This window comes from Glandiceps talaboti, chromosome 23 (assembly GCF_964340395.1).
Source record: "Glandiceps talaboti chromosome 23, keGlaTala1.1, whole genome shotgun sequence".
Lineage (NCBI taxonomy): Eukaryota > Metazoa > Hemichordata > Enteropneusta > Spengelidae > Glandiceps > Glandiceps talaboti.
Genome location: NC_135571.1, coordinates 3,359,554 through 3,386,460, shown reverse-complemented (window position 1 = coordinate 3,386,460; position 26,907 = coordinate 3,359,554). Strand labels below are relative to the sequence as shown.

General features: G+C 34.4%; 1 protein-coding gene across 1 annotated transcript; it reads right to left on the bottom strand.

Moving 5' to 3' along the window:
- Positions 1-1,869: 1,869 nt before the first annotated feature.
- On the bottom strand, positions 1,870-24,760 carry LOC144452664 (uncharacterized). Its single transcript, XM_078143808.1, has 6 exons — positions 24,152-24,760; positions 22,838-23,421; positions 6,755-6,929; positions 5,386-5,721; positions 4,760-4,883; positions 1,870-4,003 (listed from the first exon to the last, which is right to left on the bottom strand). The coding sequence occupies exons 2-6, from the start codon at positions 23,084-23,086 to the stop codon at positions 2,545-2,547; spliced, it is 2,343 nt and encodes a 780-aa protein (XP_077999934.1). The 5' UTR covers positions 23,087-23,421; positions 24,152-24,760; the 3' UTR covers positions 1,870-2,544.
- Between the last annotated feature and the right edge of the window lie 2,147 nt (positions 24,761-26,907).

The following is a 26,907-nucleotide window of genomic DNA, read 5'->3' as shown; positions in this document are numbered from 1 at the left end:
GATCTGGTTGTATCACTGTTCAAACATTAACGGTATTCAGAAATATTCGATGAGATAACACAAATTACCAACAGCAGGCAAACAGACAGACTTCAAACATGGACAATTAGACGCATTGAAAAGAGTTTGAAGAGAAACCATGACACAGATTTCATATAACATTTTTGTAACTGTAACGTCAAATGTATAACTATGTATAAAACTAATAACACAAAACACCAGATGCAAATTAACACATCAAGTTTTCTGAAATTTCAGGTACTTTGTACCTTCCACCATCTCTGGCAATGGTATGTTCCAAATATACTTGATGTATATTTTGAAGCCATTTATCAGTGGTGGTTGGGAACAAAATAATTATCATATTGTGTTCATAATGCAACCTGGTAACAAAGGCACAAAGTTATTGACTAATATGTATCAATTGCAACCCTTATAAGGTAAGGCATAGGCTAATATGTATCAGCAACTGCCTTATAAGGTAAGGCATTGGTTAATGTGTATCAACAGCAGCCTTATAAGGTAGGGCATTGGTTACCATGTATCAACAGCTGTCCTTATAAGGTAAGGCATTGATTAGTATGTATCAACTTCAGCCCTTATAAGGTAAGGCAGCTCAATATAAATGTAACATCTTATAATAGTGTAAAATGGTTTATCTTTCAACACATACACATACAGCAATGTGGCTTGCACTTTTTTACTCAACTACTCTATCACATGTAAGCTTAAATAATTTGAATATTTTTTGTTTTCAACTTTGAAAACTTGTTGAGGGCAATACTATGATAGGTAGAGAAGGCACATAGCTGGACACCTCCAACCCTGAGATTATCTCACATACAGACATTTACAGTTTTAATTACTATAAGGAGATAGAGACAATTAAGTGAACTGTCCACCCCTTCCATATATTGTACCATCCCTAAATCAAGATGGAATAGTCTGTTCCTAAATAAAAAGGAGTAAACCATTTGTCATAATAACTGCTAAGCAGGGTGTTTGATCAGAAGTAAGAAATTTCTACGAAACATTTGAGGATTCCTCACCAATGTCGATTAAAATTGCTTGTACGAATAAACAGGTTAACTAAGGAGCTGAATAATCATTTGAGGTCAAGGGTCAAAGGTTAAAAGTCATAGTACTGATATTGATAGTGGATGATTAGGTATGTATTGTTTCACAGCCACTAAAACAAAAGACAAGAGTTGATCTCTCATTAAGGCAGTTTGATGTAACTTACAGCAAAGCTTTTAAGTGTTCCTGCACTATTGGTTCGACTGGGCGGGGTTAGTCTGAACTATGTAGGCGTATGAAAGACAGGACTCTACTAACTTATACCAACAACTCTATGGACGGGCAGCTCTCAAAATATATGTGTATTTGTGTATGTATGCAAATACATATACAAGAATGAAGGTTCATGGACTCTGGGTTCATAGTATCGAATTAAAAATTTCTACTCACAGAGTCCACAAATATTTGGAAGTGAATCTCAAATGTTCGCTGATGTCTCGTCAACATTGTCCAGGGGGTACTACAGTGGGCTGTTATGAATCATCATGATATCCCTTCAGCTCATTTCATGTGTCTCTTCTGAGACATCTGATAACAACACATTGTAGTATACCCCTGACAATGCTTACAAGACAACCGTGAAAATTAGGAATTCGCTTTTAAGAAATGTATGACCCTTTGACTAGTAATTTCAATTAATAATATATGTGTGTGTGTATGTGTGTACATATGTGTGTATGTATATGTGCATGTATGTATGTATGTATGTATGTACGTACATACATATATATGTGTGCGTGTGTGTATGTATGCATGTACGTACGTATGTATGTATGTATGTATGTATGTATGTATGTATGCATGCATGCATGCATGTACATACACACGTACGTGTACGTACATACATACATATGTGTGTGTCTGTATTACACACCGTAGTCAAAGCTATGGACTACATATATCAAACCATAGAGATACTGACATAAGCTAGTACAGCAAAGTATCATTTCGCATACTCCCATGAAGTTAAAATGAGTTACAATACATACAGTTTTATTACTTGTACATTGTTAACTGACCAGTGGCTGTGACTGTAATGTCTAGATCCTATATTCTCCCTTGATACTGTGACTCCTCTAACAAATATTTATAATATGACATTGTTTTTATATTGCACAGAACTGTCAATAAAATATCAAAACTTAGAAACCATCATCAAATATATCAATACATGAAAAATGTCAAATCATATGTATTCTGTATTACTGTTTTGGACTCACAACTACCATCCCACGACTCCCATAAATATGTATCTGTGGGATGTCCTTGTTGTTTTGGACTGTTTCATTGTCTTATATAGGGGTAGAAGGATTGGTATATCCGTCCACTCGTAGTCTGTAACTTATCGCACTGTATCAAACAAAATGGGATAAGTTACTCAGCTATGCCACCTGGTGTGGTTCTTTGACAGTTATCGATAATTTGATATCGTTTTGTTTGAAATTGTTGTCGTGGTGAAAGTAACTCTTAGGAGACTTCAATCATTTCACAACTCCCGCACAAAGCTCTTTGACTACCAAGACTTCTACCTCCAGAGTCACTGCCATCGGAGGCAATATCTTGGAAATGGCATTCCATGGATTCAAATGATCCTGATGATCTTTTCAGGGAGGCAATATCCTGAAAGTGGTGGCATTCCATGGATTCAAAGGATCCTGAAGATCGCTTCAAGGATTCATAGGAACCCGATGACCGCTTCAACTTGGTGCTACACTCCTCTTGTCGTAGACTATTGCACTGACTGGTTACCGTGGTTACCTTGGTTGCCCATGGCGATGTGTCTGGAAAGGTCAGACATCCTAGGACCTGTTGCCTGGAAATATCGTGACTACTTTCCCTCTTCTCCTGGTTTTCATAATACATTTCCCATTCGAACTGACGACCGCTGTCTCGTTTTCCTGGTTTGGAGTCACTTTGTTTAATCTCTGTTTTTGTAGGATTTGGCATGAACAGTAACGAGATTCCCTTTTGTGGACCTCCATTGTTTACCTGACCAAGAGTTCTTGCCTTGTTATCAGAATGCCATGTGTCATTTTTGGTCCCAACAGAGCTGGTCTGCTGAGACCCAGTTTCACAGTTTTTTGATAACACGTGTTGAAGTGGACAGCTTGGCTCCGATTTGTGAGTTGTACGGAGGAGTGTCTTTTGATCTTGTTTTATTTCTTGTTCCACTTTTACGCCTTCTTCTTTCTCTTTAACCGGAAGTGCTTTCTTTTCTGTCTCATTCTTTTGCTGCATTTCCATGGCAACAGATTTGCTGTTGTTATTATCAGTCTTTCTTGTTGCAAAAGGGTTTTCAAGTTGAACAACTGGGGAGTTGACACTGAGGGCGCTAGTTAAACAATTCACTTGTTGTAGACTTTCTTGACTAACAGGTCTCCCACAATGCACTGGGAATAATTGTGCTGCTGTGGGTATTTCCAGTGGTGAAGGTGTAGCTGATGATGGAAAGCTGAGTGTCGGTGTTGGTGCCGGAGTTGTTTCTCTGGAGCTTGGGCTTGGAGCTCTTGGTAAACTTAGAGGTATTCCTTCTTGAAGTGTTGGTCCAAATTGCGAAACTTTCCCAACATCCAATCCGGTTGGACGTTGCGGCGACTTTTTTCCCTGAGGTAGTGGTACACAGGAATCTCCTGGAATGTTTATGACGATGTTGGATACTTTGGTTCGTTTACGTTCTGTCGGTTCATTATCAGTTTCATAGGCCGCTAGATAATGAGGTCTATTGAACTGAAATGTTGTATCTCTATACGGACTTGGTGATCTAGGCTGAGGTGTTATGACATCACCACAACGTGATGAATACGGTTGATGTGTAATCACACTATCTGGTCCCTTGTTGTCTTCTTTCAATCGTTTCTCAAATTCTAAGAGTTGACCCAAGAAATTGAAATTTGGAGAAATGGTCGGTCTCTTATCCTTCACATACCTGTCAAACAGAAGCACAGATAACCCAATGTTACTTGACTTACTAAGATTTTCTTTTAGTTTTAGTAGATGGTATCGGAACATAATTTGAAAAATCAACTGCATTTCCAAAGTTATAATTCCACTATAAGTAATAAAGTACATTCAAGTATGATCTTCCACCCAGTCTTGTGACCACTGCCTACCAATCATAACTCAGGATTTCAGTCATGTGACACTACAGTGTTTTTGTTAAGGGCAGTAAATTGGTAAAATCTACCAGAGTTCCCCAGTCATTTTATCAGGGTTCCCAAACAGGTTTAAAGTTAGAGCTTCTATGATGAATCTATTGCACTATTACCTCTTTCCTGTTACCGAGGTTACCCAACCTTAGCAAAAACACTGTAGTAGACCAGTCAGTCATTAAAGTAACATCATCCAATCATATCTCAGAGTTTGAATTTTTTTTACTGACCACTCATTTAGTAACATGACCCAATATCATCCAATCTTGTTTCATCTGATTGCAAACTGTACATTCAACCATAATCTTCCATCAAGTCTTGTGACCACTGTCTACCAATCATAACTCGGATTTCTAAAAATCCAGTCATGTGACCATCATCATTCAATCACATCTCAAAGGATTAATTACATTAATGATTAAGTCATGTGACCAATATTATCCAATCATATTTCATTTCATCAAATTATACATGTTACACTGTTATCCTATCACATTTAGTCATATGACAAGCATTATCCAATAAGAACTTACCTGTATGCATCATCAGACGACATGCGTAGATGATTCATAACATACGCTATAGCTACGGTAGCAGATCTGGACACTCCAGCCAGACAATGGACAATCACTTTACCATTCAGAGAATGAACTTTATCTGTCAAGATAAAAACAAATCATTGTAAGGCTTTGTGAATGTGAAACTTGATATTTCTCGATGTGACTTGTGAGTATTCCTTCTGTTATATACTGGGTACAATGTCTAAAAAGTCATGTTCACAAACATTCTCTAAAATTGCTGACCACGCTGCTCCCTTTCCAGTCCTCTCAACTATTCCATTCCCCTAACCATCCCACTCTCCCAGTTGGTGCACACTCAATATCAGACAAAGCACATTACATCACAGTTATACATTTGTGTAAGTATTAATTTTAGAAGACATAATGAAATTAGGTAATTGTATTAACATGACAGGACCTAGTTAAATTGGTGCAAGATTTTAATTTTACTAGATAATTGTATTAATATGACAGGGCCTACCTATAAATTTGTAAAAATATTAATTTTTCTGGATAACTATTAATATTACAGGACCTACCTATAAATTTGCATAAATATTAATTTTACTAGATAATTGTATTAATATGACAGGACCTACCTATAAAATCTACCGTCTTGTTAAACCAAGGCAGTATTTTTTCCCTGTAGTTATCGTTGACTGGAATACGACAAAAATGTCCGTCTGGCAGAAACTCAGGTTGTGGACAGGTTTTGCTAATATTGAGTACATATTCTATTCCGTTGCGATGCATGACTTCCTGGTTTAAAACATCTTGTTGAGATCCAATGAAGAGGAAAGGTAGGATCTTGGTGGGACCAACGTTAGTGACCGGCATACAGGGTTGCGATAACGGCGCCAACGCTGAACACTTTGTTGATATACCCTGAGTTTCACATAGAGTGGGGAAACAGGACTGGAACGCTGCAAAGCCACCTACATCAAAACAAATGATAAACACCTGCTATTTAGTACACAGCAAAACTCTACTACAACTGTGTACGAGGGTTTTTGCTCAGGTTGGTGAACCCCAGTAATAGAAAGGAGCATAGTTTCCAGTATATTTTACCATAATTTTGGCGAGGAAGCCTGGTAAATGACAGAGAAACTCAGGTAGATTTTACAGAGAGCTATGCAATTGTATAAGAATCTAATTCCTAACAAACTGAACACTGAAATATCATTTTTTTGGCTACTGACAATAAAATCAAAGAACAAAGCGTTGTTATATGTCTTGAACAAAGTTTTGAGGTACAGCGCCCTCTATCATCAATGTTGTTCAGTGAATCAGCCTCGTCACTGAAGGCTCTCCTTCCCGCTGCCTTGACTGGTGACTAACCATGTACAGAAATGACTGAGTAACCATGACTACAAAGATGAGTAAATTGTTTGAATATTCATTTTTTATAATTCAAGATCATTTCCTCTCCAACATGATCAAATATTAGTGCCAAGTTTTGTCTTTCAAATGTACATCTTTTCTTTCATCAAATTTTTTATAAATACCACTTCAAATTGGTTCTCTATCTATTGGTATATGTGTGTGTGTGTGTGTGTGTGTGTGTGTGTGTGTGTGTGTGTGTACGCATGTATGTATGTATGAATGTATAATGTATGTATGTATGTATGTATGTATGTATGTATGTATGTATAATGTATGTATGTATGTATGTATGTATGTATGTATGTATGTATGTATGTATGTATGTATGTATGTATGTATGTGTATGTATGTATGTATGTATGTATGTATGTATGTATGTATGTATGTATGTATGTATGTATGTATGTATGTACGTACGTACGCATGTATGTATGAATGTACAATGTATGTATGTATGTATGTATGTATGTATGTATGTATGTATGTATGTATGTGTGTGTGTGTGTATGTATGTATGTATGTATGTATGTATGAACAACTGATATTACATTTCAAATAAAACAAAGAAACTAAAATTAATCTTACCTGTAAGAAGAGAAACACTTTTAAAAGTTCCTGATAATTTACTAAGCAATACAGAAAGAAAGTTTTCAGCTTGTACTCCCGAGACATGCTGTGTGTTTTGATCATACACTATCACTTCACAGCTGTCATCTGTGTCTATCTGACAAGAACTTGATAATAACTCCCTAATAGTTACCTAAAAACACACAAAAAACACAAAAAAATTATTAACATAAATTCACAACTCACCCTAGTATCAATTGTATGTACAATAACAAACATTTTACTCATTTCTCAATCTTTTGCAATTTATTGAGTTACAAACAAGGACTTGGCATATGTTGTTTCATATTGATTTTTTGATGTAGGAAGCCATGATAAAATTATTTTCCAAATTCCAAATTCCAAATTCCAAATAAATACTCAATCCTCATCCATACGGGCACTTTAGCATGCATTATCAGAAATATAATTTGACTTCTTTGTGCGTGAACACAATGAGAATAGCGAGATAATTATAACAAAGGCATCCTTGGTTTATACTAGTGAAACCATGGTGTGCTACGATGACTCATCGTAGAATACACAAAGACAGGCTGTCTGTATGACCTTAACCTAGCCAGCTCGGTCGGCTCTCTGATCTATGCAATGAATGACTTCATTTCTGTCACTTCATTCTACGCAATGAATGACTTCATCTCTTCATCTCCGTCACTTCACGTGCACATAGAAACTTAATTGACATGGCTTCTTTATCATCGACACTAGAAAAAGTTTACCCCCTCCCAATAAATGTTAATCCCCAAATTTACACAAAGCTGTCCCAATCTATGACACACAGCTGGTCCCCCTCACCCCCATGTATGACACCACGAGCAATTTAACCTTTTATTAGTTTTTTGTTCTAAAAACAAGTTGAACCCCCCCCCCCCCCCCTCCCCCATCTTCAGCAAGTTGACTCGAATTCTACATGCATAAATGTATGACTACAGATCTTAAACAAGTTGGTTCCATTTACAGTATACCAGGCAAATGAGTTGACCCCAAATCCCCAACTCCACAAACAAGATGACCCTGTACTGTTATTTTTCTACAAACAAGCTGACCCCGTAACTCCAGCGTCACAAGCAAAATGGGTTCACCCCCTGTATCTCCAGCAAATATTGTAAGACTCTGTATCAATCATAATCTTTCATACGATTCACAATACACTAGAGTAAACATCTCCAAAATTAAATCTCCACATATTTCTAACTTTACTACAATGTACAATAAACTAAGCCTGAGTCCCACCCCTTCATAGCATCAGCATCATATACCTTAATGACATACACTGACTGACATCCATGAATCAAAATCCCTCCCTGCAAACACACCATTATTACCCATCAATGCAACTTTGACTGTAAGGTAAATACATGTAATTACCATGTGACTGACCCCTGAATGAACTTAGAGTATGCTACAAAAGGTTCTTTCTAGACAACCTCTGGTGACTGAACAACCCTGATAAAAAGTTACTTAAATTTTATAAGTTGCTAGACAAGTTAATACTTGTTTTACTAGCTGGACACAAGTTATTGTCACCACCATGGATAAACTGAGTGTTGTCTAGTACACATACATACAGACACAGACACGGACATAGACACAGACACACACTGCAGACAGACACTTTCTGTTCTCACTACATCATGTAAATTAATTAAATTTGTCATGTTCTACACATACACACAGACACAGATATACACACAGAGACATACACAAACCAAAATTGAGACAGACAGACAGACAGACAGACAGACAGACAGACAGACAGACAGACAGACAGACAGACTGACACAATTGCTTTGTGTAAATAATTAGTCACCTAATTCTATACACATACACACAGGCACTGACACACACATGCACAGACAGAGACACACACATGTACAGGCACAGACACACGTATAGCCAGACACAAACACATACATGTACAGACAGACAGACACACATGTACAGACACAGACACACACACATGTACAGACAGACACAAACACAAACACTTCTGTTCCCACCACATCTATGTCAGATTACATGTATAAATAATTGGTCACGTTTTACTACTGCTGACTCACTACCTTTGTTTTTAGCAATGATCATACCCCAATTAGTAACCTGATACTTTCAATGTGACATCTTATGATGGTATCAGACACGGCTTAAAACTAACGCTCAATAAAAACTTGTACGCCTCGCTTACACGTGTGCAAATAATTGATAACCACTGACAAAGTCTGACTCATTGTGTTAGTTTCAAGTGATGATCACTCAAATTGAAAATTGATATTTTTTTAATTTTACGAAATATTTTTTAACTGCTATTTCATGGTCTAATTGCTGTATAAAACCTTGTAAGTCAATATTAACAAATAATTAAGAGTGTTATTTCACAGTATAAGTGTTCTAATCATAATTATTCCATGCCTTGAAAAGTATTTTTTTTTACAAAACTGCTATTTGATGTCTCAATAAAGTATAAAAACTACCAAGTTGAGGGGTACAAGCAATTATTATATTGTAGTATGAGTGTTTTTGTTATAATTACTCATTGACTCGAAAATTAATTTTTTTTACTTTCTATTTTTTTTTCCAAAAGTGTTTGCTGTTTTCATAATTGTAGACCATTGCTGTATAAAAACTAGTAAATTAAAGTATACAAATGATCAATTTTGTTATTTTATGTCATTGACAGACGAAAAAATTTATTTCTTGGAAGCACATCCCAATTTTTTGGCAACATCCCGTCAGCATTGTCAGGTATGTAGTGCAATGACTGCATTCAAAACTAAAAACCCAGAGTTCATGGAACTTCATTCTTATACAAAAATGTATATTTTTTCTTCCAAACTGATGTTTTCTGGTGAGTTGATATTATGTTAGAACAATTCAAATTTATACACATTTTAAATATTTGATATAGTATGGTATGTTGTCCTCTCCTGTACTCCGATTTTTGAAATTGTGACTTGAAAAGTTATATTTTTGCTTACCATTTCATATTTGGCTTGAAAAGCGATATTTTGGCTGGCTTGCAAAATGATACTTTGAAAAATGATATTTCACAGCAGCACTATGACAGAAAACTTACACTTTATTATTTGTAACTGATATCTTAGGAGTGGTTTCCAAAATCCTCTGACTCAACGTCATATTGACGGTAGATATTATTTCACATACAAGGAAAAAGCACACTTTTATAATCTTCGATATACATGTACTTTATCATAAATAATTGATTTTTTTTCCAGTCACGAAGACTATAACTCAAAAGAAAGGGCCTTGACCTTGGCCTGGTCACGTGACTATGAGTCATCACTGGATTACAATGATGAATTATGGTACATATGTCATTCAATCATGCCAACAATAGAATGACATCATCTCTAACTCTTTGTTAGGTGACCCTGTCGTACCGAACACTTTCCCTCCAATTTTTTTTCTCACAAATTCTTGATTTTCCCTCCAAATTATTTCTCACACATTGTTGACTTTCCCTCCACATCATTTCTCACAAATTCTTGACCTTCTCTTCAAAATATATCAAACAAAATCTTGATTTTCTTTAACTTTTTTTTTGGTTTTCAAAGCAAATTATTTGAATGGAAATTTTTGTAAAATTTCAATTCATTTTAGATGAAGATCATAAAAATAATTATCACTAATGACACAGTAATAATATTTTGCTATGAATACAAAAACAAATAATTGTTTTGTCTTTTACTCTGAATAGAACTTTTTCATTAGTAACTACACACCCAGAGCCCATGAACATTTATTTTTGCAACAATACATGATTTTGGTGATGGTGAATTCATTTCTCTACAGCAAACTTAATGGTTAACCCTCAGTGAAAGGGAAAGCAAATTTGTATTTCAAATAAAAAGTCTGTACGACAACACCAATGAAGGATTTTTGTGCCAAAACAAATTCAAATTCAAGTCGATGCATAGACAATAAAGGACAAGGCTACGAGGGATGAGGACCCCATTACTTTCACCTTGTTTTTAATGACTTTTAAAGACCGTCCATAAAATGAAACATTTACATCGACAGTCAAGGTGAGTTGTTGAACTCTTCAATCGTCACCATTTCCCCCCAAAATATACAGCACAATTTTTTGTTTTTTCTGTAAATTTTTGGATTATATCACCTTCATTTTTTTAACTCGTCAATTGTCAACATTTCCCTCTAAAAATACAACACAATTTTTTGTTTTTTCTGTACATTTTTGGATCATATCACCTTCATTTTTTGAATGCTTCAATCGTCCACATTTACCCCAAAAAATACACCACAATTTTTTTTTTCCTGTTAATTTTTGGATTATGTCATCTTCATTGTTTGCCAAAGTAAGAGAATATGTTTTGAAATATGCAGTGGCATCAAAATGAAGTGATTAAATTGATGAAAATTTGTTAAAATAATTAGAAAGTTACAAATTTTCAACTTCTGCCTTTAAAAAGCTTTCCATTGTATACTAATGCCAAAATCAAATGAGAAATATAGAGGACAACTTGGTTTCTTTATTGATCAAAATTAATCTGATAATCCAATGATTAAATCAAATTACACAAAATATGTTTAAAATAGTAACAATAATATCAAGCAGATCACAATAGTCAGTTCAACTGCTGATTGTTAGTGATGACATCATTGAATTTATATGCAAATATCCTGAATGACATCATCTTTTGGTACCCTTAACTCACTGATAAATTTTCAAATCTTTCTATGGGATCAGAAAACGGACAATTGCAAGATATTTTTTGGAATATGAACTAAAAGAATTCTTTTTTCCCTCTCAGTTTGAATTTTCGCTTAAATTGATAGTACAAAACATAAAAATTTATCGAATCTATTTTTTCCGATATTTGACAAAATTTTGACATGTCATTTTTGGTACATAATGAAATGTTTACCATTGATAAATCCGACAGATACAAACTTTTATCAAAAGAATACAATAATGACAAGTTCAATTTTACAATTTTGATGCGCTCACAAAATCAGAGAGAGAAACTGTCTATCAAATCCTTCTCATAATCAAAATTTCATTAAATTGATTAAATATTTCAATTCTGATATCACATCGTACAATTCCACTGCCTTTTTCATACTGATTTTTTAATCCTCAAAGAATCATATCAGAAATTATTCTCACCATCAGTCAATCACTCAACTTATTACAATAGCAAACTTTACATGTAATACACATATCAAAACTTAGAACAAAATTCTCATTTTTATTCAGCTGCTTGTAAAAAAATTTTGTCAAATTTCTCACATATCCAGGGCTGGAATTTTATTTCTGTATTTGGTAGTTGATTTACCCATGTGAACTGTTTCAGCCACAATTTTCTATTGCTTTCCATTGGTTGAACAGACTATATCACCTTATAAATTTGGTCGTCTAAATACAATTTGCTTAGTTGCCTATGTGCCCTAGACTACTGCTACAATGTAATTCCAAGCCCTAATGCCAAACACTACAGTTCGGATGACAATTTTATTATTTTGTGTGGCACTTTTTTAGTCAGAAAATGTTGCAAACTAATTATTTCGTTATATGAATTACATATTATAAATAACTCTGGTCTTGTTTTTCTTGAACTCAAATTTTAATTATTTTTATCTGGTCTTGCTTTTCTTGAACTCAAATTTTAATTATTTTTAGTTGATTTTAGTTTTCCATTTCAATATTTCCACAGAAATGGACACGGTGGATTACTTCTGATGTAGTCCAAATTCTGCAAAGTGAAATTTAGATATTTATAGCTGATATCAAGTAAAATTGTACTGTAATTCAGACCACGGTATCAAATGATCAGGGATAGCCTACAAGTACAATATGAAACTTAAAGCGATGACATCATTTTATGTAAATGAGTTGACCTATTGACCTTTCATATATTTCAGTCAATCAAATACTGTTATCATAATAACGTATGTAATCAGTCACATCTGCAGATATCATATTTCACATCATTATTAATAATTGTGACTTCTCATTTTCTGCAAACAATGAGTCATCGTTACAACTATTCACACTAGAACCCTGAGAATATAATAGTTGTCTGTTATAATAGGGAGATATCCGTTGTCAGTTCTCCGTGATTAATCACTCGTATAGCAGGTATCCTTCTAATGTTGTAATGCTATTATCATATTAAGATGAATGGTGATACTAGAACCAAGGCTCTCCCTGACTGCCTCCCTAATTACTGAGATGACTCGCACAGAGCATACAGCAATCCCTCCCTCCTTCCAGAGATCTCATCTACACAGAGCAAATCCCCCCCCCCCCCCGAGATCACAATTTACACAGCGCAAATTCCTCCCTCCTCCTAGAGATCACCATTTACATAGAGAAAATCCCCCCTCCTCCCAGAGATCGCCATTTACACAGAGCAAATACCCTTCCACCTCCCATAGTCAATAGGGAGAGATATCACCACTTGCACAGTCACTTCACAAACTACTATTTTAATGACATTTTGACACTTCTCTTTCCCATTTTGACAGTTATCATGACGTGTGATTACAAAGTGGTTCTGAAATATCAAAAATATGAACAGTACACCATTTAACAGCTTACCTAGATAAAATGTACCATTTTCAGTTATTTTTATTAAATATAGTGAAATGATGTAATTTTCACCAATTTACATATTTACCAAACTTCCTCAATACAAACTATTAATATTATTTAAACAAATTATTCTTCCTCTTTAGTTACTTGAGTTCTGGAACTTTACCAAAAAAAACACTGAAGTTTTCGAGACTGTAATTTCAACCACATTTGCATGTTACCAGGATGTAAAAATCTAACCATGGTTGTACCCTTTAGTTTAATCACCATACATTATTGGCAGGATCTAAAATTAACACTAGTCCCATGTCTACATGTATAGCCTACCAATTCTTGTCACGGGGTTACCATGATTTGCAGCTGGTAGCCCATTCAGGCTACCACTGATTATGTGATGATTTAAAGGATAGAAGATTTACGGACATGAAAGTATTTTAATAACACACGTTTCCAATAGCGGAACTCTGTTTTTCGTTCAGGAATATAGGACTATTGGTCACCATCTTTTGGCTACCACTTTCTGAAATTGGTAGCCCACTAGGACTACCAAAGAATAAGTTAATTTTGAGCCCTCATTTTGATTGGTCAATACCTTCTATGACATGCATGTATGTTGTACGAGGAAATGACATTGCAACATAATGCAAAGTACAGCCTGTGTCATGTTAGTGTTTGTATCAAACAGTCAGTGAACACTAAAATGAAACAGGCTGTATACTGACGTATCACAAGAATCAACTACTTGAGCTAATGAACGCTAAAATGAAACAGGCTGTATACTGATGTATCACTAGTATCAACTACTTGCATGTACAGTGTAGATACACCAAACGTACCCAATGATCCATGGACAAGTGACTCTTGACTGCCAGCCAATGTCATATATTTGTGAATTGAACAGAGAGATGAGTCATTTTAGTGTGAGGGGCTACCCTTTCCCCTCATCTCCATGGTACCAGTAGTATGTACATGTGTTGATACTATGGTAGGCCGTGTGACTATGAGTGTAATATATATAGGGGTTTACTATTTCCTCTTTCTTCTTACACAGGTATGCACATGCACCACAATGCTATGACTCATCTTAGAAAAAGGGATTTAAAACATGTAGTAAACATTTTAGTGTGGGGGTGTGGTCTCGTGAGGGACTATACATGTAGAAAAGTTATGTTAGGAGATATAGAGGAGTCATGTGATTGTGAGGGGAATATTGAGGGGGTGTACTCCTACGAGGGGGGTATTAAGGGGTGTGTGGTCATGTCAAAGGTATGTGTATAGTCTCAATATGGTGAATGCCCTAACACAATGCTTTTGATGTACTTTGCCTCTGAATAGAAACTAGGACACGACGACGTAGATGGCTTGGGTGTCAACACCCTCACATAACACATGTACATTGTACTAACAGGGTTTGAATGTACATTCTACACTCCATAGTTCGATTTAGCAAAGTGAACACTTTCAGGTAGTTTTCTATTAATTTCCATTGGTTTTACACAATACAATCTTATACTGTGAACCTGGAACTTTTCACTAAAGACTTTTTTCGCTAATTTCACTGGATAACGCAAAATTATGTAGTGACTAAATGTCTTCTAGTACATGAACACAATGTACCAGTCTGGTAATTAGTGAAAATTAGTACGTGGGCAGATTTTACCTACCAATCACTTTAACAAAATCAATAGTATACACCATACACTTCACAAATCTAGGGCTTCAGAACAGCCCAGAAACATGGGCAGATTTTACCTACCAACCACCTTAACAAAATCAATATAGTGTAAGTCATACACTTCACAAATCTAGGGCTTCAGGACAGCCCAGAAACAAGGGCAGATTTTACCTACCAACCACCTTAACAAAACCAACCATACACAGAATACACAATCATTCCAGAAACTGGCACAGGCTGCATGGTACTATAATCGGTAATATTGTAATGAGTGGTTAGGCTGAACCTATATACCTAAGTACTAATCATTTAAAACATTCCAGTACAATGTCTCATACCTATTACAAGCAGTACTTTGAGTCTATCAACAATGCCCAGTAATTCCTATGGTATGCAATAACTTGCATTTTATAACCCAAACCAGACCAAACTACTAAACAAGTTACGATTCTCAAATTTTTGTTACGATTCTCAAATTTTTGCCAAGTGATACAAGCACCAACTTGTAATAATAAATCATTAAATTAGTGTCCAGGCATGCATGTTAAATTCAATTTGAGTGTGTCACACTATCATTAGGTGAAATATCTGTTGTAATCAGACAGTGTTATCTACAGTTAGAATGTAGTGCAATACTGGGTTACTTATTGGAGGAGAGATGCCACAAATAGTAACATAGCGAACAAGTATAGAATCCTTTGAATGTGGAACAATATGATAATATCATTAACGTCATCATACATGGTTAGAGCTTTTTTAAACAAATATGTAGAGGAAATGTCCTTTGTAAAGTTTGTTTTTCATTCTATAGCAACTGTATTCTCTCCCATATTATAATTAGAAAGATGAGTTGAGGGAAATTAGCACAACAACAGAATACAATTTGTTAATTATTTTCTAATTATCATTTAATTATTATTCGGTTATTTTTTAAAGAAATGATAGTGGAACCTAATGTAGTCTACAGTCAAGTCCTGTTTGACTTTAGACTAAGAGGAACTACACTGCAAACCAAGAATATTCGGCAAAAAAAAAATTGTTTCTGGTCAGGACAGTTTGTCTAAAATGGTGCGATGATGCGATTTTTTTTTTATTCTCAACAAACCTATCCCTCAATCTATTTATGGCAGTTATTGTTCTTTTATTTAGTACATTAGAACAAGTGTGCTTGTGAGACAGATGTCATTTGCTTGTTCATGATTGGCTCTACAGTTGTCTTCACTGAAGTAGGGAGGGGGTTACATTTGTGTGTCTTCCCCGGATCTGTAGACTGCAAGGGCTGGACAAACAAAATTAAAAAAAAGATAGATGCGAGGGTATTTAAGTGATTCACACACTGACCTGAAACAGTTCTCTCTTTTTTTTGGCATACTATTTTTTTTTGTAAATCATTTTTAAATATTTGAATATTTGGTCCAAGTTCATGTTGCCATGAAAACCTACCATTCTCTGCATTGAGTTTATTACTACTACATACATTTCTATTTTTATCAAAAATGGCAAAAATATACCGGTTTATTGACCCACTTTGATAAAGGCTTTTGAGATAAAAAAAGAAAGAAAAGAAGATGTTATGATTCAAAAGTTACAAATTATTTACTATATATTTGTATAACACTTCACATCTTCATGTGCTAATCTGGCAGAAATAACAGCTGGAAAATTACACCATTTTCACATTAAATGCAAGTCTTCATCACTAATATCATTCTAAATTGTACGAAATCGTTCTTATATAAAATCAATTTCAATTGATTAATAATTAATCAAATCTGCATCATTAAAGTTTTCTCACAAATCGATCTGTTATAACTGATCAATTTCGCAAGGAAAGAAAACTTTTTTAAAGATAACTGTCAAATAAAATTCTAGGACTTTCAAGGAGTATTTCATCAGTTTTTCACGCACGTTCAGATCAACTTTGATCATTTTTCAGGAGTGTTGACGAGCAAAAGACATTTTATTTCTCAGTGCACGTTTTTTCATACATATTTATCACCTATCTAATCAACACTTTACAAATTAACGCTTATCATTTAGTTGTTCAATTTCCCAGGACATTCCAGGAGTCATTTGAAATTCCAGCAGTTTCCAAGCATGTATGAACCCTGTACTAAGGCGTACATGTAGACTACGAACTGTTAAAAAAAGGCCGCGAGCAACAGCGAAACGTAAAACCCTCTGGGTGTAGAGATAACATACGCAATTAACTCTGTCAGTACATGATTTCACATCTCCCTTGTCCCTTCTCGTTTGTTTGAGTATTTAATTAATTATTCATCGTTAATATTCATCATTAATTCATTCCAATAACTGAATTACAATACTGCTGTCAGTTTAAAAAAAAAACGGAGCAACATCAGGGAATCTAACTCCTGTTTTTAAAGTGACCATATGGATCACAAATTAGATATTTACTTTGGATTTTTAATTCATAAAATAACTCAGCTGTGTGTTTTACACTTAAAATAACAAAGTGAAACCACATATATACTAAATCCTTATTTGAATCTCAATTAATTACAAATCATTTTTTTATCATTTAGTTGTTCAATTTCCCAAATTTATTAATTTGTAATTAATTGAGTTTCAAATAAGGATTTAGTATATGTGGTTTCACTTTGTTTTTTTAAGTGTAAAACACACAGCAGAGTTGTTTAAAATATTTGTTATTGTACGTACAATACCAAACTTTTAATTTTTTTTAGCTCTTTGTAATTTATTGAGTTACAAGCATGGATTTTGTCGACGCTGTGTCACGTTGTTTATTTTTTCAAGTTGGAAAGCATAGTAGAGATGTTTTATGAATTAAAAATCCAAAATAAATATTAATTTGTCATCCATATGGTCACTTTAACTGACGAGACATGCAACGATCAAGCGACGATGTAAGGGAAACGAAACTCTTGTTTATGAATAAACAAGACAACTTTCCTCAAGGTTTTTAATTCATTCAGTTGTACAAGACAAATAAAGCAAAGTGGTTGACTATTATTTCAAGTGATTTTATTCATGGTCTCAATTTAAGTAAACCGGAAACTTTCTTTCACATTACTCAGTCTGTTTTATTCATTGACTTTTCTACACTAAATATCTACATCGTTATTTTAGCATTTCATTTCATTGTTTTTTTTATCCTACTAAATTGTGTAAGTGCTCACCCATTAGTTCTCGGATTTTTTTTTCATTGTTCTATCCGCCACTCAAAAGCTATTGACGTGTTGCTATGCAACCTGGTCAAGCTACGTACATTTCCTAGCAACGTCAAGGCTATATACGGTTAGCGTAATTACATAATTACTATTATGGGTATACCTATCTACACCTGTGTAGTCGTTTATGTTCATTTTATTACATTTATTAATAAATGTTAATTGTTTGATGGTTTCAAAATTTAAAAGGATACTTTTGGCATATGTTGAGTATAAATTCTTAGTTTACCACTTGAATTTCGTTCTTCGTCAAATGTCGATAAATTCAAGAAGGACTTCCATCAAGACGTATCTGTTCACAAGCACTTTTTAACTTTTACTACAAAGACAATCTACTAGTACTACGTGGTATTGTACCTGTTCAGTACCATAGAACATTACATCGTATTGGATGTTGGCGCTATACAAATTCTTTTGACTGACTGACTCACTGATAGTTATGTTTTATTTGTATGACTTCAAAATTGAATAAAACAATAATAAAATAACTGATTTTGTTATTGATAAAAATTTGCTATCCACTTTCGTTATACTGTTTACGATTTTTTGCAGATTTTTCTCATTTGCATTAGTTTGTATGTTTGTTGTCTTATTTTGCTTTTCAATTTTGTTGTTGTTAGGGGGGGGGGGGCTGTTGTCAATGTGCCAATGACTCGCTCATCGGTATCCAATCAACATTTTTATCTACAACATATATTAAGTAGGATTGTCAAAGTAAGTCTCCATGACAACAGAATACAAAACAAACTAAAAATAAACCTGATCAAAAAGTAAAACTTTTTCCAAACCAAAACTACATGTACACACTTGTTTTCTTGGAATACACACAAGTTACCATGGAAATACTTTTCAAAAGGATTTTATTTTCACTGGAAATATACTAAACTGGCTTCATTTTCTTGATTTTTGCAGTAACTTGAAGTCTAGTGGTTGAATTAAAAGAATTTACTTAGGTCTTGTTCTTTATTCTATCATATCAATTCAAATAAATAATTCTAAAAAACTATTCATTTCATACATATAATATTGAGTAAAATAAAATATATATGATATGATTTATAATTTTTCACTACATGGTATCTGAAATTACTAATTTTCATCATACGATCTAATTTTCCTCCTATAATGAAACAAAAAATTGTTACATATGATTAATGTGTTCACACTACTTATTTTTCAAACTCTGTTTTTCTTCCAAACTGTGTAACTGGAAAAAGGCAATTACGGCGACTTTGTATTTCACTTCCGTTGCATAACGATATCCATGTATTCATATTTCTACAGAAGACCTATGGGTGAGTTAACAATAAACTGTCCACGTCACTGATCTGTGACTGTGCTAACCCTAGCGCAGTTGCAGCAGATCCATCACCATGGACACGCAAGCTAATTAATCACTAACAGCTTTTGTCTTGAACGTGTGCTCTACATATATCCCTGTGGCCTTCCAGTCTAGTGTTATCCTTTATCGACTCTCAAGATCTCTTTCTTTGAAATGATTCAATACCAAGGTGGCTTCCGGACTAGTGGTAGTCAACCAGATATTAATAATATTTAGTCACCAAAATCAATAAAAATACTGGTATGGTATAAAAAGTATTATTATTCAAGTTAAAATAAAATAACATATTTCATACAAAATATGGATAGGTAAATATTTCATTTCTGTTAACTACTGGTAGTGGTAATTTCCAATTTTAATTAATTAATGAACTAACATGTCTCTCCTTAATTTGAAACATTGGAAGTACATGTATAACCCGCTTATATTCCATCAATTTCTCCTCCTCCCCCTTGATGTTAAGTATAAATAAATACAGAGAGTGGGAGGTGTTAAACACTTTTCAATGACTAATTCAGATGACAGTTAGGTATAGAATAAATTCACTGAGCATTTCCAATGTTAGCGTTGGTAAGTTAGAAATCGTGAACACAAAGCTAATGTTAGCAAACTACATGTATACACCACTTTAGATGCTAAGTTAGCATTGGCAAACCAGACATCGTTTCACATGGTTAATGATGGCAAAGTATGCATTGTTTCAGATACGTACAAAGTCAGCATTGGCAATTTAGACAATATTTCAGATACAATGTTAGCATTGGCAAATTAGGCATTATTTCAAATATGTACAAAAGTTAACATTGCCAAACTAAACATCGTTTCAGATACAAAGTCAGCATTGTCAAATTAGACATTATTTCAGATACAATGTTAGCTGAAAAAATGTTAACATTGGCAAATTAGGCATCGTTTCAGCCACAAAGTAGGGTATAATGATATTGCTTTTCACTAAATCCACTTGCCTTTTATTCAGTCATTTGTGTGAAATGCCTTAGTTACGATGACTAAAGTACCCTTTTATAAGAACACCGCCCAAACAATATTATTCATTAAACTTTAACCACTCCTTTATCATGATTACTTTATTGTTGTAACGAGTCAACTTGAAGAAAACTTAAAAATACCAATGATTGCATTTGTTAGGCAACAAGTTATATACAGTGTGACAGTTGCCATGACTTGGCACAACCACATGACCTATCAACACACTCGGTACATAACAATCAGGTAGATATGTAAATGACATGTAAATTTGGGTGACTCATTCAATTATGAAATGCTACAAAGTAGCAAACTGGTGCTATAGTGTTGCAATAAAGACAATTTGTCACTTTAAGGTTAACCAGAAAGTTGCTTTCAACACTAAATATCGTTTTTCAATAGACTTCTAAAAAGAACGTTATTTTCCACTGATAAATTATGTTACAAAGTATATTTTCTCATTATTCACCTAACTTCCTTCCTTTCACATTTTTTGTTTCATTCTCCATAATCATAAAATGTCACGTTCTATAATTCAGTCTGACGTGACACCGAAGAACTTCTTAATAATGACATTGTCATTAAGGATGTGAGTAATGCTGAGGATGAATGAGTGGTTTTACACACAACCCCAAATTTACATATCAATGTCTGTACGCTGAAGTGATACACAAAACCCACCCAGCAACCACTTCCCTACTCTAGCAACACTGGGAAATATAACCAAGATTCAAATTTCAATTATCATACATATTAATAACTGGTAAGATCAACAACAATATATCAAATATCAGTTTATATTCAGAGTGATAGTTTGATGTATATTTTAATTAAGCTGTAGTACATGTATGACTCAACTTTTACATACTTTCTCACATACATTAAAGAGAATATATATATATATATATATATATATATATATATATATATATATATATATATATATATATATATATATATATATATATATATATATATATATATATATATATATATATATATATATGTTGAGGGTAGAAGAAAATCAAGTCGGGTTTTTCGTCTCTACAAGCCTGTTTCGTGAGTAAATCACTCGTCAGGAGATGTTTAAGGTGTGTATATATACACACACACACACACACACACACACACACACACACACACACACGTGTGTGTCTCACGGGAGACACATGCAATTAGTGGCAGAGCATCATAGACTTAATCCAAGGAATAAGGATGTTATATGTCGTTATTCAAAATTTCATTCTTCTTCTGCAATATCTTATATTGTATCAATAATTTTACGATCAATAATACACCAAATCAGTTTCATAGCATGAACATATTTTTACTTGGTAAACTACAATATATATCAAGTTTCTGTTCTTGAAAAAAAATCTAAAACCAATAAGGATTTTTACGAGACATTTATGTTGGTATGCTCAGATCTCAAAATACATCTTTGGTTGTAATTGTATGGTAGTTTTTTGGTTGGTGTGAAGTTTGGAGTTAAGAAATACCACACAAATTGACATCCAGCTTTGGTTATTTAAACTGTGTGACAGTATCTAGATGACTTTCATATAACTGTTGTCATGGTTTCATACCCAAACAGTTAAACTACAAGTTTTTCACGCTAAAAAAAATTAATATACACCTCACAATGCTGACAAAATTGGCATTTGCTACCAAGAAACTATTTTCACTCGGAGTTGAAATTTTCATTTGATAAAAATTACTTTCATATTCATCATCATTAAATACACAAAATATAATATCAAATCTATTTAATAAATTAACAAATTGGTCCTTCACTAATTTAAATTTTGTTTTCAGTACCATTTAAAATATTTTTTTTTCAACATTTAGGTACAGAACTAAAAATATTTTTTACAAAAAAATAACATAAATTTGTGGGTTGTTGTACAAAAATTGCTATAAAACCATCAGGCAATAAAATGTGTTTTTACAGCATTAGTTATAGTTTTACTGGCCAGCATTACGAGTCAGAGAACTGCCGGGTGGCTATTATACCAAAATTCAAACTAAATTAAATACAAATTGATTTTTAATACTAGCACCATGAATAATAATTTGTCAGGCCTAATTTTCAACGTATTACATATTTCACATCGTTACGTCTAAATAACTTCTATTATTCATTTCAATAGAATGTGCAATAATAGATTTATACGAAGCTTAATTATTCAAATTACGACAAGAAAATTTGAGATGAAAAATTAATATTTTTTCGAGGAATAGAATAACTGTAGCTTACCTTATCTTGTTGAAGACGTCGTTTGATTAATTTTGAACATCCAACGTTAACAGAGTTAAGAACATGGCATGTGTTGTATTCCAGAAATGAGCGGCTGTCGATAACCAGAATCTTATCTAGACTGTGTTGCATTAAGTCAGCAAGTTGGTCGGACCCCAACATTCGAGTCGTTTCGGATAATTTCTCAGCCATCTTTCTTTTGAGGCAGAGTAAAGTTTCTGGGATAGGTGATTTGAAAAATGCTTGCATGGATATACTATATCGTGAAAATAGGACTAGAACACTGAAAAAACTTTCACAGACAAAAAAAAATCAGATTTTTGGAATTCTTTAAGAACAGATATTCTTCTCAGAACAGCTTTTTTGCAAGAGGAAGGAGCTAAGAATTTGCCAGCACCTGTTTTTTTTTAAAAATGTCCTGTTTTTTTTCTGTCAGATTAGAGGTAATATTTCGTTAAGAGTAACTTATAAGCGTGACTACTACTAGATCCTGTATGAGCCTATTCCAAAACTGTCATCCACACGCCACCTCTTCCTTGATTGCAGTACAATATGTAAAGTCTTACAAATTTTCATCACCAATCCTGCAAAAAAATAACCATAAAATCAATTAGTATTCACCAGAAAAGCTCGAAATTTAACATCTACAATAAATACACCATTGTCCCCTCATTGTTATCAAGGCTATTTGGTCTATACAGGTAATATGCACAATGAGTTGTTTTACATGCATTATCTTTGCTTTTTAATTTCTCTTGGTGCTTTTATTGCATTAATAGTATCAGAACTTCCCTTTTAAAAAATATAATACAGAACTTGGGATATTGTCTGTACAAGTCCTTTCATCACCAGAGTTGCTCATTTTTATATATATTTGAGGATAGAAATTAAATGCATTAATAATTCTATTAATGTTGGATTCGTTTTTTTTTTTGTAATTTTACGCACAATATATTTTCTGAGGCTAAACTCCAAGTAACGAAAGCATCACAGATAACTCCGTTTCCTAGCAATTTTTTTTTGTTTAGATCGAAGTGGTAACTTCGAATGATGATGCATTCGTTCAACTATGTGTAAGCTATTGAATTACCAATTGGCGTGTGTTATACCAACTATTCGAAGCACGGCTAAACCATCCAAGTTTGGAAAACTTTATACACATATATGCAATGTGATATCAGTCATGCTGTGATGTACGTTATCAATTTGTACCTATATTTAGACACAGCTCATTTCAAATATGTCAAAATTTACGTTTCAAAATTAACGGTGGAATTAGAATGACAAGATAAAAACAAGTGAAGTATAACTTACTTTCTGACTATTGTCGAGTTAATTCACAATTTGTAAAACCGAGTCTGGGTTAGTATCATGATATGTTTTCCCATGAACGAACCGATTCGGTTAGTCACTAGGTCCTGCGTTAATAAATGCAGTTGAACAGCGACGTGAATACACCAAAAATAAACTTTACGGTGAGGTCTGCACAAGTTAGACCCCTTATCTTTTTGACTGGTTCAACCAAACGTACCAACTTCAGTGACCTGTTTACGGTACCACAGCTACTGTCGTTAGCATATAATGTCCTGGTGTATGTCTGAGTGACGTCCCTGTCCAAGTCCGCACAAAAATATGAATACAGAGAAATGATAAAACAGCAAAGAATCGATAGATAGAGCACAGTTCTTCCAACGAGTACAACTGGTAGCGAATACGGTTACACAACTTCAACAAGCCCGACCAGGTGATTTCACGTAAAGTTCCAGGGCTTTTGCTTCCAAATTAGGGTCACAAAACACCTCGCACGTCTTTCCCGTCCAGAAATAGAAAAACAATACAAGGATATGGCGATTTTGGAGGCAAAAACAGGGACAGCATCGCCACTACAGGATTCGACTGGCCCTCATCGCCATAAACGTAGCGATGAGATCACTTTCCATTAATAGTAAACTACGTCATTGGTGACCAATCAGAGCACGGGGATAGCGAAAAATTCATGACGTCATGGTGGACCAATCGTCGTCAACCATGTATTAAACATTGATGACTGTCATGAATGGCGCCAGCTTCACGCAGTTTATTTTGGCGCCTATGGGAACTTCCCAGAAAGGGTGTAAGCCACATGATTTTCTACAATGACCGGTGCAGATCTAAACTTGAATAAATAATTATGAAGTTTGATTTTCATTAATACTGTATACTTTATTGTATGTTTAGCAGTAAAAATCGTCAAAAATATTGATGTATTATTTGTTATCAGCTGATAGTCAATTTTTATCTCCATGCTTAACCCCCTATTGAGTATTTGGTTTCGTCCATGTACCGTGTATTTTCTTTGGGGGAGGCCACGCGAAGGGTGATTCAGACAGTCCGACAGGTGAATCATACATTTAGTAACAGTCCGTGACCATGACCAAACGTCACCCGTTCGTCGTGTAGCTCCAGAGAACAAAGGATTTCCCGAAAATTCAGTATTAATAATATGACAAAGACCCCGACTTGTGGTTTTAAGTCATGGTGTGTCATTGCATGTTTAGTCAGTCACGTCAACGATGCCAGCAACACCTCACTGACAACGATACAACCCGTGGATATGGGATACAACATGTTGCGGACGTCTTTGGAAGTTTCCGTCCGTTGCATAAACTTGGGATGACGTATTGTTAAAAATAACCTTTACACAACTGCTGATTATTGCGACATTGAATCCAGGTTTAGATATTAGTAACGTTGTTGGTCTTAATTCAGTTGAAAAAAATGCTAACATATCAAAAACCGTATTACAAAATGTTAAAAATAACAACAGAAGAATTCATTTTTACAAACAAAAAAGAATAACTGATCGAGGCATAAACGTTACCATTTAGGTCAGTCAGTCGCCGTTGATCATTTTCAAGCATTGGCCGTTTTCGTTTTCGATTTAGGCATGTGTTTGGTAGCCGGTTAAGTTAGGTGTTGTCAAATCGACAAGGAATCCTGAAAATACTTACGGTAACTTGCGTGCAATTTTGAATTGTTATTTATCAAAGCAGAAAGACACACAAGATATTGAAGGTAAACAAAACCACGCGTTATGTCATAAACAACAAAAACAAGAAAACAACAAGCAAGTTTATAAGCGTTTGTAGCTGGATGTGTAAAAGTTCATTTTGCGATTTAAATTTGTAATAAATTGCCTTTGCAGACAAAAGGGGTGACAGTCGGTTCTGAAGATCATCGATATTAGAAAGGAATGATGACGTCATGATTTATCATGGTCGTATTGCATTGTCATGATGATTATGTTGGCCAAGGCACATGTCGTTGAAAAATAAACCCAGAGTTCTTCAAGCAAACGTTCATCTAGTAATTCAAGAAATCACAGGGTTTTTGTTTGTCAGGAGATCGTGAGCACTGGATTGCTTTTAATGCGTTGTAAGCTTGAGTTTTCCACCCTACCCAGGCAGGTTGTTTTCCATCCATCCATCCACCCCCACCCCACTTGTTTCCCGAGATATGTATCAGAATACAATACAATGTCGATAATATCGATAGTATTGACAGACCGCGGTGAGTGGACTTGCGCGATCACAGAAACAAGTGTTATTTTACCCCTTTCATACACATACAGTAACTTAGCTAAACACGTCAATATTATCTATATTATCGACATTTTAATTTATTCTGATAGAAACATTCTGATACATATCTTGGGAAACTAGTGCCAAGTGACCCCACCCCACTGCCCACAAAAAAATATTAAAGGGGACGAGCTGTCGGTCTGTGTTCAAGTGTCCGATAGTTGTCATGCCAACAGGCAGCGGTCTATAGTCTGTAAGATACAGACATTCGTGCCACTGTGATGATTACAAAGTTAACGTGTGGTATTTACGGAGGTATGCTACTCCTGGTTTCTGACAAAAGTACCCCCCCCCACCCATGCAAAATAATGTCAAATAGAATGAGCGAATGAAGTAGAATGAAGGACAATTTGATCGTATCTGATATAGCGGCATGAAATTATAAAATTAATAATTTTAAGTGTATACGTCACGTTACGGTTTCTTATATGATGACGTCACCTATATCTA

Bases quoted from the DNA above. Each gene is read 5' to 3' on its own strand.
- LOC144452664 (XM_078143808.1), bottom strand. From the start codon at position 23,086: ATGCAAGCATTTTTCAAATCACCTATCCCAGAAACTTTACTCTGCCTC. The intron at 5,722-6,754 runs GTAAGATTAATT...GTTTTGATGTAG, and splicing joins AAGTGTTTCTCTTCTTACAG to GTGGCTTTGCAGCGTTCCAG. The intron at 4,004-4,759 runs GTAAGTTCTTAT...TCTGTTTGACAG, and splicing joins TCGTCTGATGATGCATACAG to GTATGTGAAGGATAAGAGAC.